The following is a 17,759-nucleotide window of genomic DNA, read 5'->3' on the forward strand; positions in this document are numbered from 1 at the left end:
ATCCCACTCTCGCCTATCTATGGCTCTTACCCTTTATATCCCTGTGAACAATCATATTGCTGTGAAGGTAACAAACTCCTTCAAGAATCTGCCGAGTATACTTCCGGGTCACATTTTCCGTCAACGCACCATAGGCCTTCAGTTGGTCTTTGACAGAGCCCTTCACGGGGAAAAGTAGAAAAATATTTAAGAGTACTTGAAGAAAATGAATCTGCTCCTGACCACAGTGGGTTACAACAGCTTTCTAGAGGGTCAGGCCCACTCTTACCCCCGGCATGTACTCCATGAAAATGCTCAAGGTCTTCTCTGCTCGGTCCTTCAAGCACCCATAATACTGGACAATACGCTCATGCTGGAGATTCTTTAGCAGCTGAATTTCACACTCCAAAGCACTCACTTCCTGCAGGCATGAAGAGAGCAAGTTAGCTGGTGAGGTCTGGCCCATGGCCCACCAAACTCTGAAGTTATCTTTGGAGGAGTGGGATATATGCTGGTGTACTGGATCCTGAGAGCAAAACATGGAGGCTTTTTCACAGAGGCAGGATAGAGAAGTCCCTGTTTCCTTTGTCATCAGTGGGCAATATCTACTTTAAGGTAATCATGATTAAGTCCCATTGAAATTAATGGGAATTTAGTTACTCATAACAAAAACTTGTCTCATTGATTTCAGTAGTGTGTCCTCATGACTAACTAGACTGGATGTTGACCTGTTGCCCAGTATCTTTCTAACAATGCTGGTGACACCACACAGTGTATCTTGATCAAGAAATATTTCAGGCTTGAGAGGAGAGAATGTTGACCTTAGAACAAGTGCACCTGCTGGAGGTACAAGACAGAGTGGGATGCAGTACCAGGTGTGCTTCATGAAGACAGGCTGGTTGCTTCTCTTCTTGTTCATCCACCAACTTCATTTGAGTTGGTTTCATAATCACCAACAGGCACAAGACTGAAATATTTATGGGTCAAACCCTCTCACAAATGTCACACTGAAGCTTGATAAGATGCTAAGGAATATAGCCAGGAATCTTTGGGGGGTATTCAGCGACTTCACCAAGAATAGGCAGTAACATAATGGATTACACTTTCAATTGGTAGAAGTTCTTAACAAGAACTTGCATATCTCATTCTTCATGACTAAGACGTTAGTTTCAACTGCAACTTTTGCTGTATATGACACAGTTATTTAAAAGTTTCTTCCTTGACTTCCTTCTGCATATGTGGTAGGTTATGAAATGGAATTTTAAAAAATACTATAAAGTGTTAGAAACACTAGTGTCATTTAAAGAATCCAAAAGAATCATGAAAAAGCTTAGGAAACACGTGATCATAAATGAATAAGAGGGTTTCTCAAGTCTTAAGGGCATCATAAATATAAGAGATGCCTTTGACAACCCTGAGCTGTAAAATGGCATTACAATTAGAGAGCATCAGTGATGGCCTTCAAGATGTTCAGGACCTGAACCTTATTTCTGCCACAATTTCAAAGGCAACATACATTTTCTATTTCTTTCTGGGCCCCAAAAGGCCATTCACAGCTTGAATTCTACCAGCAAGGTATATCTGCAATCTCAGTGTCTGCATTCACTAGCTTCTTTGTGCTGAAAGGCAGCAGACAAAAGCGATGTAAACAGGCTTCCCTAGCAATGTTGCATCTACATTTTGGGGGTGGGGGAGCACAGAGGTCTCCAATACTCAAAAGCTAGAGATGTCCACGGAACCAGTCCATGCACTCCTTGGAGGGTGGGGGCGAGTGTGTTGCTTTAGGGGACAAGGAAGGCGATGCCTCCCTGTCAGCCCCCACCCCACCGATTTCCCCCTGCTGGAACCCTCCAAAAAAGCGAGCGTTTTGGGCTGCAGCAGTCCTGCTTGCAGCTCTGATCAGCATCATCACACTCATGGCCGACGCGCATGTGTGTCAGCCACGAGTGTGGCCGCAAGCAGGAACCCTGCAGCCCAGGATGCCTGCTTTTTTGGAGGGTGCTGGTGGGGTGGGGGCTGACGGGGAGGCACTGCCCTCCCTGTCCCTTAAAGCAACACCCCACCCCCGGCCTTCAAACTGGTTCGGACACTGGCGGACCGAACTGGTTCTGTGCACATCCCTACCCAAAGCTTGTTTGTAATATCAAAATGAGTAGCTGGACAAAATAACTAGACATCTCTACAAGCATGTAGTCCCAGCCCATAGACAACGGGGATGTGGGGACACTCAGGAAAGCATCAGTGGGCAGGCGGACAGTGTTTTTAATTAAGGAGGATGGGGAAGAAGTGAGATTGATATTGTGCCCTCCTTAGTGTCCTGGGCCCTGGTGTAGTGCATGGTGCCTGGGCCCATAGGAGGGCCTTCTCTGTGGCCGCCCCTCTTCTTTGGAACACCCTCCCCCCCTCCAGATTCATTCAGCTCCCTCCTTAGTGACTTTTAAGGCCCTTCTTAAGACCTACCTTTTTCATCAGGCTTTTGCCCTTTAATTTTTTAAAATTTATTGCTTTTGCTTACTGCCTAGAGTCTTTGGAGGAGGCGGTATGAAAGAAAGTCTAAATAAATAAATAAATAAATGACACTTAGTAATCACCATCTTTCCAAATCTGAACAGTTGCTCTTGATTATTTCCCCCAGAACTCCTATTCAAGTACCTTGCTTGTTTCAGGACTGTCTGGGTCAAACTGGACCTGTTTAGCTGCAAGTTCCCGGCCTGTATCCACATCGTAGCACAAGTACACACGACCAAAGGCACCTTGTCCCAGGAGTTTCCCTCGTCGCCAGTTAACTGGAGCACTTGGAGCTGCCGAACACAGTGGTCATTCTCCTTTTATAACTGTTGTCCTCAGGCATGGCCCTCAAGCACCAACAACATACATTACTTATATCTGCTTTACTCAGGAGCTAAATATATATATATCCCAGGACAGGATCTGAAGGCACATGATGTAGCCACACTCCTGGAGCTAAGCAGGTCTAAATTTGGTCAGTGTCTGGATAAAGTGACTGCTGAGGAATCCAGCATTTGCTGGTCAAAGAAAGGCAAGATACCAGTGAAGTAAATAAAAGCAGCCAAAGGAATAGGGAGAAGCTTCCAATCCTGAAGAGAGTGCCCACCCCTCAAAGCTGTAAGGTACGGCATACAAAACAAATGCCTTCAAATTGAGCTGCTTTAACTAGTTTCCTGCTCCAGGCAGACTTTAAGGACACACAATAGCCTTGTTCACACACTGCTCAACCCATGTTCAGTGTACACAGGTACAGATCTGTACACTAGGTACAGTTATTCACATGTTATGTTGAACATGTGTACAGCAGTATGCTTCCTATCTGCACTGTGAAATTGAGGGTCCTGTACCAAGGTTTACTTTTAAAGTGTACACAGGTACAGTCATTCACACAAACAATGGACGGCATAAAGACATCTATATACTCATACAACACAATGAGGTCATTCACCCAACTGAAAACTGGGTAGGACAAGGGTCCTATCCAATGTTCTCTGTAAGAGGGATTCCCAGATGTTGTGGACTACAACTCCCATAATACCCAGCCAAAAGGTCATTGCAACTGGGGATTGTGGGAGTTGTAGACAACAACATCTGGGGATCCCTCTTACAGGGAACACTGGTCCTATCCAGGTTTGGGAGCTGTGCAGGAGCAAACAACTAGGCAGGAGGAGGGAGAAGTGACTGTTTGGAATTGAAGTAGGAGGAAAAGCTGGGTAGGACAGCATTTTCCCACCCAGCATTTGACCAAGGAAGGAGGAGCTGTCCTACCCAGCTTTTCCTCCTACCTTGATTCCACACAATTGTTTCTCCCTCCTCCTACCTAGTTGTTTGCTTCGGCACAAAGGAAACCAGGAGCATGCACAGCTCCCAAACCTGGGAGCTTTTCCTACCCAGTTCTGAATGACCTCAGTGTCTGGATAGGGCTAATGACATCAGCTCCTCACATTTTTTTTGGCTAGGTTTATTGCTCTTCCTCCTCAACTTGTAACTACCGAAGAACAGTTACATGACACCAAAAGGCCACATAGTTCAGCTATCTTTCTCGCTCCCTGATGGCAGCCATCCAGAAGCTCCAAGGAAGCTCACAAACATGAGGAGATGGCAATAGTCTCTCCCTATGGTTTATTTTTCATTTCTGGTAAAAGGAGGCTCTATTACTATCATGACTAAGAGTAGCTGACAGGTATATTTCCTGTGAATTTTGTCTCATCTGTTAACAACGCTAATGACTACTACAAACATTTGGTGGCAATAGAAAAGATTCTGTGACGAAGAGCTTCCTTTTGCACAGCGTGAATCCACTGGCAATCGCAGTCATCCTCTCCCCCAAATCTGGGCCCGCCTGCTTACATTTGGAGGGGATGTTCCTCTCCTGCTGCACGGTGAGAGTGTTCTCGCTGTCAGCATTGCGCAGGCGCCCACGGGGGTCTAGATACTGCACCGTCAGCCCCAGGTTCTCCCCATTGGTGCTCAAGGAGCGGCTTGATGGCACTAGCGTGAAGAGGTTGCCTTGGTGACGCCGGATGCGGGGAAATGTCCTCCGGCCTGAGTGGATTGGAAAGCGGGGCAGAGAGAGATAGGTTTGCAAATTAAAAAAACTGTCCAGATACAGGAAAAACAGAGCTCAGAACAAAGTTAAGAGGATGGAATAAGACGTCTTTGAAGATGTAAAATCTGACATAGCACAAGCCTGTATAAAAACCCATGTACTTTTTGATCACTCTGCTCTGGATTAATCTCATATGGCATAGGTTAACAATGCATTCTACCAGTGCTGGACCACACGGAGCAGTGAGTAGAGCCCTACATCCTCCCCACCCCATGACTTACTGGCAAACTGAGCAACAATATCCTGGCTCTGACTTCGCCCAAAGCCTCCCCCTCCCCAATGCAACCTGAAACAGCCTGGGGAGGAGAGAGTATGCAAAGGAAGGGTGCCCTTCCTCTCACTAGGTTTACTCCTATCTCCAGTCCAACTCAACAAAATGGAAAGGAAGAAGTTATAACCAGCAAGTGGCTCCTTGAATCACCATGGTCCAGCTCATCATCATCTCAAGTTATTTCACTACAGGAAAAGAGAAGGAAAGTCATCCTCTCACTTGCACAATCCTGCCTCTGCTGCCTTCTATTCTTCTCAAGCAATTTCAGAAAGAAAGAGGAGAAGGAGAGAGGAGGTTAGCAACTGAGGAAGCAGGTATCTCCTCTCAGAAGAGATGCCAGGCAGCAATTCTATAATTAAGGTTAACTTAGGGCACTGTTCTGCAGTGCAACTACACCTCATCAACACCCACCATCATTATAATCTTTGTGCTGCATGGAGACATGGTAACGACGAGGATATGTCCCACCTTTCCCTGCTTTGTCATAGATTTGGTTCTCACGATCTGGGATCAGAGAAAAAGAGGCAGAACAAGTTACCTTACTGAACATGCACACATGGAGTTCTTTTCAGGTAAATGCACTGCAGGCAAACACAGTAGAGGTCCCAAAAGGGGAAGGGCAAAAAAGCAGTGAAACTCATTACTGGAAGAAATCGCTTGCTAGATGTGCATAAATCTTAATAGGGGATGCATGGACCCAATTTACTGAAAAGCCAAAATCTGGACTGAAATCACGCAAACAGTCTTACTTTAGTCTCACTGCAATGCATGGATTTCTGAAGGGTATGAATTGGCTTTTGGCATTGGAGGTAAGATTTACAAGGCACAAAAAAAGGACAGAAGTCTCAAGTGCAATGACAAAAGCCCACCAAGCTGTGCAGATCACAGAAATCCAACCCCCTTCCCACTCAGATTATGTAAGGGCAATTGTAGACAACTGATATGTGGCGCCATGGGCAAAATTCAGCCCACAGAATCACTTGTCAGTCAACCTCACCTCTGCCCTTCAAGTAATTAAAAGGAGTCTTTTAGGTTTAGCCACCTCCTCCACACAGGTGGTTTCAGAGGGAACGGGGGGGGGGGGAGAGAAAGCTACCTTCCCACATGTTTTCTGAAGATAGCCTTCCTCTTGCAGACCAGACAACATTCAATCTGGCAGAGGACCAAACTAGACATCATCTAGTTTGGTTTTCCCCCTCCCTTTTTAAATTAGTGGCCATGGGGGTGGGGGGGAGACAATCTGGATCAAGACTGTGGTGTGGGTGTTTGGCTATTTAATTTGACACCACTTTCCCACCAAAACTTGCAGCTATTTAATCCCAATTCCACCAGCTATTTGACCCCAAAACTGTCATTGCAGCAAGTTTTCAGCAGAAAAACTACACAGAAATAGAAGGGTTAAATATGCTGCACTTTCACATTGTGATCCCAATCCAGATCATGCCCCCCATGACTGCTATTATGGGGGGGGGCGCAGACTAGAAGATTATATGTTAAGCCCTTAGATATACATTGACTTCACATTTCTGAGTTTCTTTCTGCAACCAAAACATTCACTTAGAACAGGGAGTCCTGACTAGGAGCCGCAAAGGCAGAGCAGAGAAACAATACGAAAGGGAGGAGCCTTATTTTTGCATGCCTGTGGAAATACAGATCAGATTTTCTTTTAAAAGAAAACCTAAATACTGACATACCTGAGAAATCTTGCCTATTGTCTGGAAAGCTCTGAGCCCTGGACATGCGGGATTTCCTAAAGGAAAGGCTGTATGGAGAGAGGGAAAGGGAGAGCAAGAGAAGGGAGGAGACAAAAAGGATTCAATTTTGTATTTGTAAACAGGGAGATAAGAATGGCCTATGTTACAGATAAGTTTAATTTTAAAAATACCTGCCCCACTAGGGCTTAAAACTAGGATGGTCAACCTAAACCTGAATAAGTTTCGTTAGTGCATGTGCATCTGCATCTAATGTAATATTGTGGGATTTCTGCAGCCTCAGAGATCATGTAAACATATATTCTGGGTTCCAAACCTTTCAGAGTCCTATTTTACATTTGGGGGGGGGGGTTGGGTGCCCTCAAATTGCAACCCTAAATCGGGGGGGGGGGGAGAGGAAATTTCTGATTGTAATCTCCTGTTCTTGGGAGAGGAAAAGGAATTGCTGGGGTGGCCGATGAGGCACACCCAAAACTCTGAAGCCTAAAAAAGCCACTGTAGCATTTTAAAATGCCCCATTGCTCTAAATGCCCTTAGCCATGATTGGAGGAGAAAAAAAGCGGAAGGGGAGAAGCCCTCTGAAACTTTGCTTAGGCTCCTCCTCCCTTCCCCATGAGGGGCTCAAACTCTAACTAAGGCATGCAGAACTTGAGGAAGAAAAAAAGTAAGATGAAAAAATACTTAGCAACCTTCTATATTATTTATTCTCCCAGACGGGCCATGTGTGGGGACGTGGCAGAAAGGAGGCGATTGGCTGACCGGGGGTGGGGGTGGGAGGGAGAGAAGGCGATTGGCTGACAGCGCGCAAGAGTTTGGAAGGCAGCAGCCGGAGAGGAGTGTGAAAGCCAGGGAGTTTGCTGTCTGGGGTTGTGAAGCAGGGAATTTGGGAACTGGGGACAGAGTTTGCGGAAGGCTGCAACATAAAGCGCCAGGGCATTTGGCAGAAGGGGGTGGGTGGCGGTTCACCACCTCAAAACGTGCCAAGGAGCTTGAGGACAGAATGTCACACCTGGTGTCGGGAGGGAGTTTGCCAGCTGGAGTCAGCTGTCAGTTGGAGAGGAGGGAGTTTGCATTGGGTCACATCAGCAAGCGCCAGTGAGTTTGGCAGAAGGGGGCAGCTGGCGGTGGGCCGCCTCAGAACGCGTTGCTATTGCCCACCTGCCACATCTGCCAGCAGGGAAATGGAGACTGAAGGACAGTTGGACAATGACAGGTCAACACAGGCGAGTGAGCACGGGGTGTGGGTAGGTGAGAGAGCGAGCGAGAGAGTTGGGGGGGAGAGCGAGCGAGAGAGTTGCGGGGGAGAGCACCACAAGCTCATTGCACGACCGCACAGATGCTCTGTGCAGGGTCAGCTAATAGAGTACTAAACCTTAGATGTACTAAATCTACACCCCAGAGAAATCTCCCTCCCAATCTAGCAGCGCCAATATGGGAGGCAAGGAACCCCTTCTCAGTGGAGAGGTCAATTAATAAGTTAGCTCTGCCTCCTACTGAGTGGGAGAGGCAATCCCATGAAGGACACCAATCTTCTACCAGAGAACAGTTCTGGAAGAACTTCAGGCTTGGCATACAGGGCTAACTCTAAAAAATTCCATGCAGAAGTTGCAATGCAATTTTTAGCATATATATTTTTAGTCTGTATAAACAGATCAGTCTTTTCTCCACAATGAGTCCAATATAGCTCTTTCCATTATAGCTCTTCCCACAGTAACACAATTTATCCAGTTCAACCACTTGGCAGATTTGTATACATGTATTATCAAGAAATTCATTCTCTTCTCTATTAACAAACTGCTTCTGTGATCAACAAATTGATATCTGAGAGTCCAACAATAAGATAGGGAAGGGACAAATATTTCACAAGGATATGTATCATCATCTTTTAATTACTACAAGAACATCTACTCCATTTAGTGCACTGGAAGGCATAAACATCCAATTCATAGTTTCTTTTATAAGAGTTGTGCTCACTGGTGAGGGAGATTCTTCTAATAGGCAGAGTATGGGGTGAGAGTTAAATTTTTCAAATGAACAGAATTCTCTACCCAACCTTTTTGTATCTATTAATGCTGAATTAAGATATAGCAATACAGAACATGTAATGTACAGTGTAGCAACTTCCATTGCAAAAGCATTGTTACTTTCACTGCAGTGAAGTCACAAGTGCTCTAAAATCTACATGAGAAACAGCCCCGCTACAGGCAGTCTCATTTTCTCCCTTTGCACTTCTGACCTAGCTGCAAATAGCAACTATTTTAAACACTGCAGTTATTCCAGATTCAGTTTCTTGGCTTTGAGCTCCATTACAAATTAGTGCTCAGTATTAACATTTGGAAATGATTTTGGCAGAAATATAATAAATCATCCAAGGGAGAGACGCACCACAAAAGAAGGGCTCACACAAAGAAGACAAGCCAAATGCTGCAGTTCAAAAACAGAACAAAACAGGTCACTGTCAGTCTCAGGAGAGGGAAAATTCCTAGGCAACCCTAAATATGCTGATCAGATACTAGACAAAAGAAAACCCACCAAAATCCATACCTGCCTCCTGACTGGTCCAAGGACTGACAGCTACCAGATATAGAATTCTCAGTACTACTTAAAGGATCTAACATCTGTAAGAGAAGATCACAGAGACATACTTTTGGGTTTAGTCTGAGGCTGAATACACAACACAAAGACAGGGGATCAAACACACAAATTTCATGCTCATCCGGCTACAGCTGGCAAAGATTGATGGAGCGGCATAATAACATGTATACTCAGGTTAGGATCCTCAATTCCTTGCACCTGAATTTCTTTCCTTATTTATAGCAATGGGTGTCTCCGGTATCATACACTACATGTACAAAACACATGCTGTTTCCATTCACTGGATGAGTGAGCAGACAGGAAAGAAATGAGGACTCCAATGGTAGCAACAATCCTGTAGCCAAAAAGCAAGCACTCCCTCAGTCTGACCCCATTATCTCATGCATTTCAGTGTCTCAGGGATGGAGGAGATCCCTGGAAACAACTTGTATTAGACTGACTGACTTGAAGCTCTGTCTAATACAAGTTGCTGTCTGCATGTACATATGTAGGGGACACACACACATCCACATGGGTAGATGCACAGCGGAACAATCTGCCAATGACTATTTCATGATGCAGAGCACAGTTCAGGAGTTGAGAGGTACAGATTGCCCTTTGGCATGTTTCATCTGTATCATCACACTCACACACTGTTCATTGGCTTCTGGAATGAATTCGCCTTCACTGTTGATGCTGGTGTAGGATCCCTGACGAGCGATTCGCTGCTGTCTCTCTGGAACATATCCTGGAGGGGGTGAACTTCGGCCTGGATTCTGAGAACCTGAGGATTTAAACATGCTTATTAGAAGAGTACATAAAATAAAGGACATCTGAAAGGAAGAGAGACAATGCTGTTCTTTCCTGCACTACTGAAAACACATGCAAGTATTCATGTAACATATTCATGTAATTCATGAATTCATGTTATTCATAATTATGAAATAATAATTCATTATAATAAATAAATAATAATGATTGATTATAATTAATTATGAAATAAGTATTCATGAATTCATGTAATTCACAAGTATTCATATTCACATGCAGGTTTCCTTATTATATTCTATATAATAAGGAAACATGACAGGACCAGATGCCATTAGCCACTGAAAATAAGAAAGTCAGGTAAAGGGTAATTGTGTTGGAGGAGGCATTAAGAGTGAGGGCTGAATACAGACCAACATTAAAAGTGTTTGAACTTGTTTTTGTCGCCTTAGTAGGTATGAGATAACCTAGCGGCCCTCACCCCATTTCTCCACAAGAAACCATCACAATGCAGAGTGACAGACTTTGTAGATGGAAAAATAAGAACTCAGAAAAGTCATAGGAGCATTTCACCCAATCTGTCATAATGGTGTCTACATTCCTAACATGGATCATCATGTCAGTAAAACTGAGACTTTCTAGAGAAGTAAAAAAGGTCTCCCCACATTCCCAACTATTCTCCCAATCATCTGTTTGCAGCTATGCTGCTGGTTCCAAACACAGTCATGGAATCTTCTTTTAGTAGGTATGAGATAACCTAGCAGCACCCACCCCATTTCTCCACAAGAAACCATCACAATGCAGAGTGACAGACCTTGTAGATGGAAAAATAAGAACTCAGGGCTGATGAAATGAGCTCCTACCCATGCAAATTTCTGCTGCAATATAGTTGTTAGTGTAGGAACACAAGATGCTGTTTTATGTCACATGGCTATCAGCTAACTGGAAGTGGCAAACAAATAGGCATGTTACACAAAACTGCACACTGATTTGTACTGGAAGCTTAAGTGCCACTAGTGTAAGGCTTTTCTTACTAGAAGGAGCAGAACCAGGAAGCCTCCTCTAAATGAATCTATCTTAAGGAAGCAAACTGCAGATATAAAAGCTTCACAAGAGAGAGATCATCTTGCAGCATTTTCTATTTTGTATGTTGTCTTATTTTAAAACAGAACTGCATTCCATTTAATACTGAGATTTTGCACTTTGAAGGCAAGGCACATGTGCAAAGTATCTAAGCAGCCACCGAAACACTTGTGTGAATTTAATATCTTGTATTGTACTTCACTTTATATGAGGTGGGCAGCATTACATCAAACTGAAGAGGGGGAGGGGGTCAAGGACATGAAAGAAAATTTTGTTTTTCAAGTACAAGAATTTCAACTACAAAGTATATAAACTGGGTGAAGAGATAACAAAATGGTCATCTTCCCCCACCACCTCCCCACCACCACCTTGGGAATGCCCGTTTGTTCCTAACCGGGCACAGTTCAATCACGGACCAAATCGCTTCTCAGCCTTTTGGCTAAGATCAAGTGTGTAATCATGGACCAAACTATCCCCGGTTTGGTCTTCAATGGAACCTTCAAACTGGCCCCCATTCGAGGTGAACTGGTTCGAGACTTTGTGCACACCCCTAACAGAGATCCTACATTTATTTAACAGCTTCTTGGAATGCTGTCCAGCTCTGAAGCTAACATGCACTGGAGAGGGAGAAAAGAATGAGAGTTGCTGACAAGCATCCAATAAGTAAACGTTCTTGCATTGGAAATGGGACTATAGTGCATGTTTGTAGATTTCTGCTGGATTAAAAGCCAGGGTAGTGGAGCAGACACTATGTGGGAAACTCAGGACTAAAACTCTTGCTCAGCTGAAAGTCTAATTTGGAAACCTTTGGCTCAAACGCTCTCTCAGCTTAGCCTAGCTCACAGGGTTTTTGAGGGCAGAGTGAGGTAAGTGTAAACTGCAGCATACTCTGAGCCACTTGCACAGGGCATAAAGGAAATCTAATACAACATAAAAGGCATTTGAACCCAACAGCTACACCAGCTTCTGTAAGGCACTTAGGAGGCAACCAGGGATCAGCTCACATTTTTATGCTGCTGCCATGTTGCTTGCTTCCTACGCCTGGAAACAGCCTTCCCTTTCCACTCTTTCAGCAAATCTTTCCCTGAAACCTAGACATGCCTTGCCTGCATTTCACATGTTAACGGATTCCCTCCATCCTCTCTCCACCATTAGCTAATTCCCAACTAATCTTCCCTCAACAAGCAGGTAGCTTGGAGGAACACACACTTTTTGTGCTTCAAGATGTGCACCCCCACCTTCACAGAGATATGGAAATCTAACAAAGAGAACTCTATGTATTCCAGCCTCATCCCACCCTGATGAAGGGGGAGGGCCGTCATGCTGATATTGGCTGTGATCCAAGAGTGTCTCATGGGGATTCTACACATGCACACAGACAGGCTTCTATCCCCATTTTTTGCCCTTTCAAGTAGCAGCTTCTCCTAAAATATAGAAAAGGCTTGGGAACTTTGCTTGAATTTTGGGGTAGCCTGTCTGGATATGAGGAAACTCATTCTAGGGAAAAACAGCAGTGCTCAGAAGCAAGATTACATCAGACCCTTTGTGAATATGCTATGCACATAATTGGACTTTGCAAAATGTGCAAACTCCATTTAAGATCATGGTTGTGAAAAACTGCTTGTGAAACCAGCACTATCATTTCCCCCCTTTACAGATCACCAGTTATTGTAATATCCACCCCTACTTAGTTTTTATACAATACTTTCCCTAAAGGAGTTAAAACTCAAACTTCAGATCAGAGGTCTGCTTCTCAACTGAAGCAGCAGAGATGCTTTTCCTTTCTCCAAATAATGAGTGGTAGTTTATTTTACCTTTATAAAACATGAACATTTTCATATTTAAGAAAAATTCAGAATCCTTTAAAAAAAAAAAAAGTACACCTCATGGAAGCATATCAGAGAAGCCCTGCAAGATCAGGCCAAAGGCACCCTCTAGGCCTGTCTCCCATCAACAAGATTCCTGTAGGAAATAAAAAAGCAGGGCATGAACCCCTGATAGCTGCGCAAAGAGGCACCTTTCAAAGCTCTGACTCTTATGTTTAGAAGGGGGAGGGCAGCTGTTCCTATCCAATTCCAGCACATAATCTTTCCAGTGGCTGTTGCTGGTGTCTACCTTGTATTTCTTTTTAGACTGTGAGTCTCTTAACACAGTTTACATTATACTTCACATATATTCCTACAGTACCCTACATAGCCACCATATAAAGCGGATTAATCGTTTAATTCCTTCCCATATTGCCAGTTATTGTCATCTTCAGAGTTTGTCCAGTCATTTAATAAATGTCCTGGGCATATAAATGTAGCTCATGTTTATCATCCCTATACTGACCTCTGGGGATAGGGCTGTCTTAAAACTAATTCCAAAAGTTATCATAAACAGCACATCGGATTAATCCATGTTAGTGATCTCAAATCTCACATACAGAAGAATTCACTTGAGGAAGTGAGCCCGATCACGGATTACAACTGAAGTCACAATATGGCAAAGAAGTGGGCATTTAGAAAACATCTACACATTTCACAGAGAGGGAGTCAAGTCAGAGATATCTCAACGGATGTGATTTATTTCTCCCCCACGACCGCCACCACCACACCTCCCCTTTGCCTCTCTCACACCGAGATATAGAAGGGGGAAATGTAAACAAGAAGGGCCACAAGACAATGAGATGCAAGAGTTACAGCTTTAATGACATTACTTTCAAACAATCTTACATATATAATCTAACTATAATCATACAGCACAGCAGGCCGCACAATCTTCCTAGTTCTGCTATGTCAATTTAATATGGAATCATAAGCAGAGAAGAGTGGATCTTCTTATGATCTGGCACTATGTCTCTATTAGCACAGCCCAAAATTGCATTAGCTTTTTCAGCTGCTACATCATACTTCTGGCTCATGTTCAACTTGGCATTCACTGACCATTAAGACAACTAGATCCTTTTCTGCAGTGTGAAAGAAAATCCACATTCCAACTGAGTTGTAAACAGAATGAAATTTGATACATTCTAGATCAGCAATTTCACACTGGAATCTCCCATTGAAATTCTTTTTTTGGAGAATGGTGACTTTCAAGTCAGTAGTAGACTGTCCTGGAAGACTGAAGAGTTTTTCCACTGGTTTCTGAACGTTGCCTTCCCTCCCCGCTCTATATCCGTGTGAGTGTAAACATATATTTGAAAACAACACTACATGCAACTGATGAAGTGGGGTCTAGTCCAAAAAACCTTATGCCATAACACATCTGTTTGACTTTAAGGTGCCACAAGATTTTGTGCATGTGTGTGCGTGTAGACAGTAGAGCAAATGGTAGCAGCATACTTGACTCCCTAAAATCTGATATGTTAGCTATAAAACTAGCTGATACCATAGCATAATTAATTCTTCTCACATCCAGATGATTAACATCATGTGGATAATGCTTCCTACAGAGAACATGAGCCAGCATGGTATAGTGGTTAGAGTGCTGGACTAGGACCGGGGAGACCCGAGTTCAAATCCCCATTCAGCCATGGATACTATCTGGGTGACTCTGGGCCAGTCACTTCTCTCTCAGCCTAACCTACTTCACAGGGTTGTTGTGAGGAGAACCTCAAGTATGTAGTACACCACTTTGGGCTCCTTGGAGGAAGAGCGGGATATAAATGTAAAAACAAACAAACAAACAAACTTGTCCAGGGTTTGTGTGTGTGCATGCGCATGTCTAAATAATAGGGTGTGGGGGCAGGGAACACTTTTTGGAAGAGCTACTAGAAAGGAGTGAGTTTTTGCAAGGACAAAATTCTGTCTGCATCTTGTTCCCATTCTGAACAGCATGTTTTCCTCACAAATTCTGGGCCACATTCCTGATATTAAAAATAGAACAGAGGATGAGAATTAGTAGTCCTGGGAATGAAAACTACTTTCTCTGTGTTTTGTGCAGATAGGTTTTCCTATATACAAAAAATGTGGGCACATACAAGTCTTTTGCTTTCAGAGAAGCAGGGAATTAAGGGAAACATGTGACTTGAAAGAAAGCGGAGGACAGGTAGTAGGTGCATATTTGTTATTGGAGGCAGGGCAGCAGAGACTCTCAAGTCCTGTCAGGTAATCAGGGGCACACCAAGGTAATTTGGGCACTCGGACCACACAGCTGCAAGGGCCCCCAAACCTCCCTTGGGGGGTCTGCCCCATCAAAGCCCCGCCTTTTTTAAAAAAGAGGTGGCTCTGGGGGCAGAGAGTGGAGCAGCCCTTTTCTCTTCTCCCCCCCTCCCTTGGCGGCGGTTGGGTGGGAGCAGGAGAGATGCCGGCGTCACGGACTTGAGACAATCACAACTGCGCAAGCGTGCCTTGCAGTTGCTTAAAGACGCTGACCCAAATGGATGGGGCCAGTGTGTCTCCTGCTCCCACCCCACCGCCACCGAGGGAGGGGGGAGAAGGAAAAAGGATTGCTCCGCTTCCCCTAGCAGCCACCCCTTGGCCGCAGTAAGACTTAAAAAAAAAAAAAAAAAGCAGGGATTTGGCGGGTGGGCGTGGGGTAGCTCAGCTGCCAAAGGCTCCTGGCCCCGGCCATTTGGAGGCTCTCCTGGACCTTGGAGGACTGGACCGGGTCCCCAAGGTCCATGGGTTAGTGCACCTCTGCAAGTAATGGAGTCAGGTAAATATGGATTGTAAAACTGTATGACTGAAGGCAGAATCTCCCTTGGTCCGAACATCCAGCACATAAAATCTAATAAAGGAGGTAGGAGTAGCCCATATAGCAGCCTGACAAATGGAATCCAAGGACAATCCTTGGAAAAGGCTGTAGAGGAGGCTAGTGCACAAGTAGAATGTGCCTTAACTGATGAGGGGGGATTTACCCCCACTACCAGATTTATGGTGTGGATCATCCAATTTGAGATGGACTGTTAGGACGCCTGATGTCCCTTGTTTGGTTGTCCATAATGAAAAAAGACAAATCTCTGAAGGACAAAGTACTGCTCATAAAAAAGACAAGAGCCCTGCAGATGTCCACAGAAAGCCAGCACCTCTCCTAATTGGAGGTAGGATTGGGAAAACACACTGGCAAAGATATCAATTGGGATCTGTGAGAAGAGTAGAAAACCTTCGGGAGAAAAGAAATGTCCGGTTGCAATGTAACCTTGTCTGGATGGAGGTTCAGGTATGGTGCATCACTTCAGAGGGCCCACAGTTCTCCAACACTTCACGCCGAAGTAATCGCAACTAGGAACACAGTCTTAGAAGTCAGAAAGCAGATATTCACCAGTGAAAGGTTTCCTCATTAAGCTGGTGAGGACAAGCAGGAGGTCCCACGAAGGTGAAATAGCAGGGCATCCAGGTGAAGATAGGCCAGGTCTTTAAGGAATTGCTTCACATCTGGGAGGGTAAACAATTAGGGACAGTTAGACTCTGTCCAATGAGCTGTAATGGCTGCCAAATGAACTCTTACAGAAGCCACAAACACCAGACTTTTTAAAAAATTCCAACAAATATGAAAGGATTAGAGGTTAAAGAGCTGAGGCTGGTTGAGCTGAGTTATGATTCTGAGCAAATTGTGTAAATTTTTTCCATTTTGCCTTGTAGGACACGACAATGGTTAGTTTCCTAGATACAGGTAAGACTGTAATAATATCCAATGTCCAAATGGACAGATCCTCCAGGCTGTTAGATGTAGAGACATGAAATCTGGATGGATCAAGGTTCCCCAATGCTATGTCAAAAGAGCTGGATGGTAAGCCAATTGGCGGAAGTTTTGTTGGCAGAGCTGTAGGAAGCAAGGAAACAAATGGCATCTTGGCACCAGGGCATTATTAGTATGCAATGTGTCCTGTCATTTTCAATCTTTTGCAGGATTTGAGGGATCAACAGAATCTGAGAAAACAGGTAAGCATAGTGTGTATTCCAGGTGAGTGTGAAAACATTCCTGAGGGATCCCTTGCTGAGTCTTATTCTTGTGCAGAACCTCCTGCGTTTATGGTTTTCCGTGCTTGCAAAGAGGTCTATTTGTGGTTTTCCCCACAGCCCGGATATTTTCTGGAGAATGACCAGGTTGAATTTCCAGGTGTGGGACAGTGAGGCGGTCCTGCTCCAATGATCTGCCATGGTGTTCTTGTGGCCCTGGATATGAATTGCTGAAAGGTAAGTACAATGACTAAGTGCCCATTCCCAAACGTAAAGAGTTAGTTCAAGTAGTCCGAGAACCTGTGCCCCCTTGGCAATTTATATACGCCTTTACTGTTGTACTGTCTGTCATAATCTGCACAACATTCAGAAATGCTTTGTCAAAAACCTTTTAGGGCCTTGTATACGGCCAGAAGTTCCAGATAGTTTATATGATGGGCAACTTCCCAAGGGAACCATCCACCGTTTATCTGAAGGCCCTTGAAATGGGCATCCCATCCAGTGTCAGATGCATCTGTGGTGCTGAACACATTAAGCTCTTCTGCATTGTTATGGACGGCAATAGGTTGGTCAGAGATCAATCAGAGAAGGGACTGATGAACTTTGAATGGGAAGTGTAAAATGTTGTAATGTGAGTGTTGGGGGCTGAAAGCATCTATAAACCAGAGTTGAAGTTGCCTCAGTGTAGCCGAGCCACAGGCAGTACATAAGAGCAGCCCTGCTGGATCAGTCTGAAGGCCTATCTGGTTCAGCATCCTGTTTCCCACAGTGGCCCACCAGATGCCTCTGGGAAGCCCACAGGCAAGAGCTGAGAACATGCCCTGCTCTTACTCCCCTGCTACTGGTATTTAGAGGCATTTATTAACTCCCCT

The 17,759-nt window shown here is 44.4% G+C and overlaps 1 protein-coding gene across 1 annotated transcript in view; it reads right to left on the reverse strand.

Annotated features, from left to right (window-relative positions):
* The window catches only part of MAP3K3 (mitogen-activated protein kinase kinase kinase 3), an 85,444-nt gene that overhangs the window by 11,730 nt on the left and 55,955 nt on the right, over positions 1–17,759 (reverse strand). Inside the window, exons 8-15 of the mRNA XM_053266300.1 lie at positions 9,805–9,938; positions 9,125–9,198; positions 6,563–6,630; positions 5,280–5,372; positions 4,339–4,533; positions 2,632–2,780; positions 269–400; positions 31–160 (exon numbers count right to left, since the gene is read on the reverse strand). Of these exons, the coding sequence (XP_053122275.1) occupies positions 31–160; positions 269–400; positions 2,632–2,780; positions 4,339–4,533; positions 5,280–5,372; positions 6,563–6,630; positions 9,125–9,198; positions 9,805–9,938 (975 nt within the window). The remainder of the gene's footprint in view (positions 1–30; positions 161–268; positions 401–2,631; positions 2,781–4,338; positions 4,534–5,279; positions 5,373–6,562; positions 6,631–9,124; positions 9,199–9,804; positions 9,939–17,759) is intronic.

Source organism: Hemicordylus capensis, chromosome 6 (genome assembly GCF_027244095.1).
Source record: "Hemicordylus capensis ecotype Gifberg chromosome 6, rHemCap1.1.pri, whole genome shotgun sequence".
NCBI lineage: Eukaryota > Metazoa > Chordata > Lepidosauria > Squamata > Cordylidae > Hemicordylus > Hemicordylus capensis.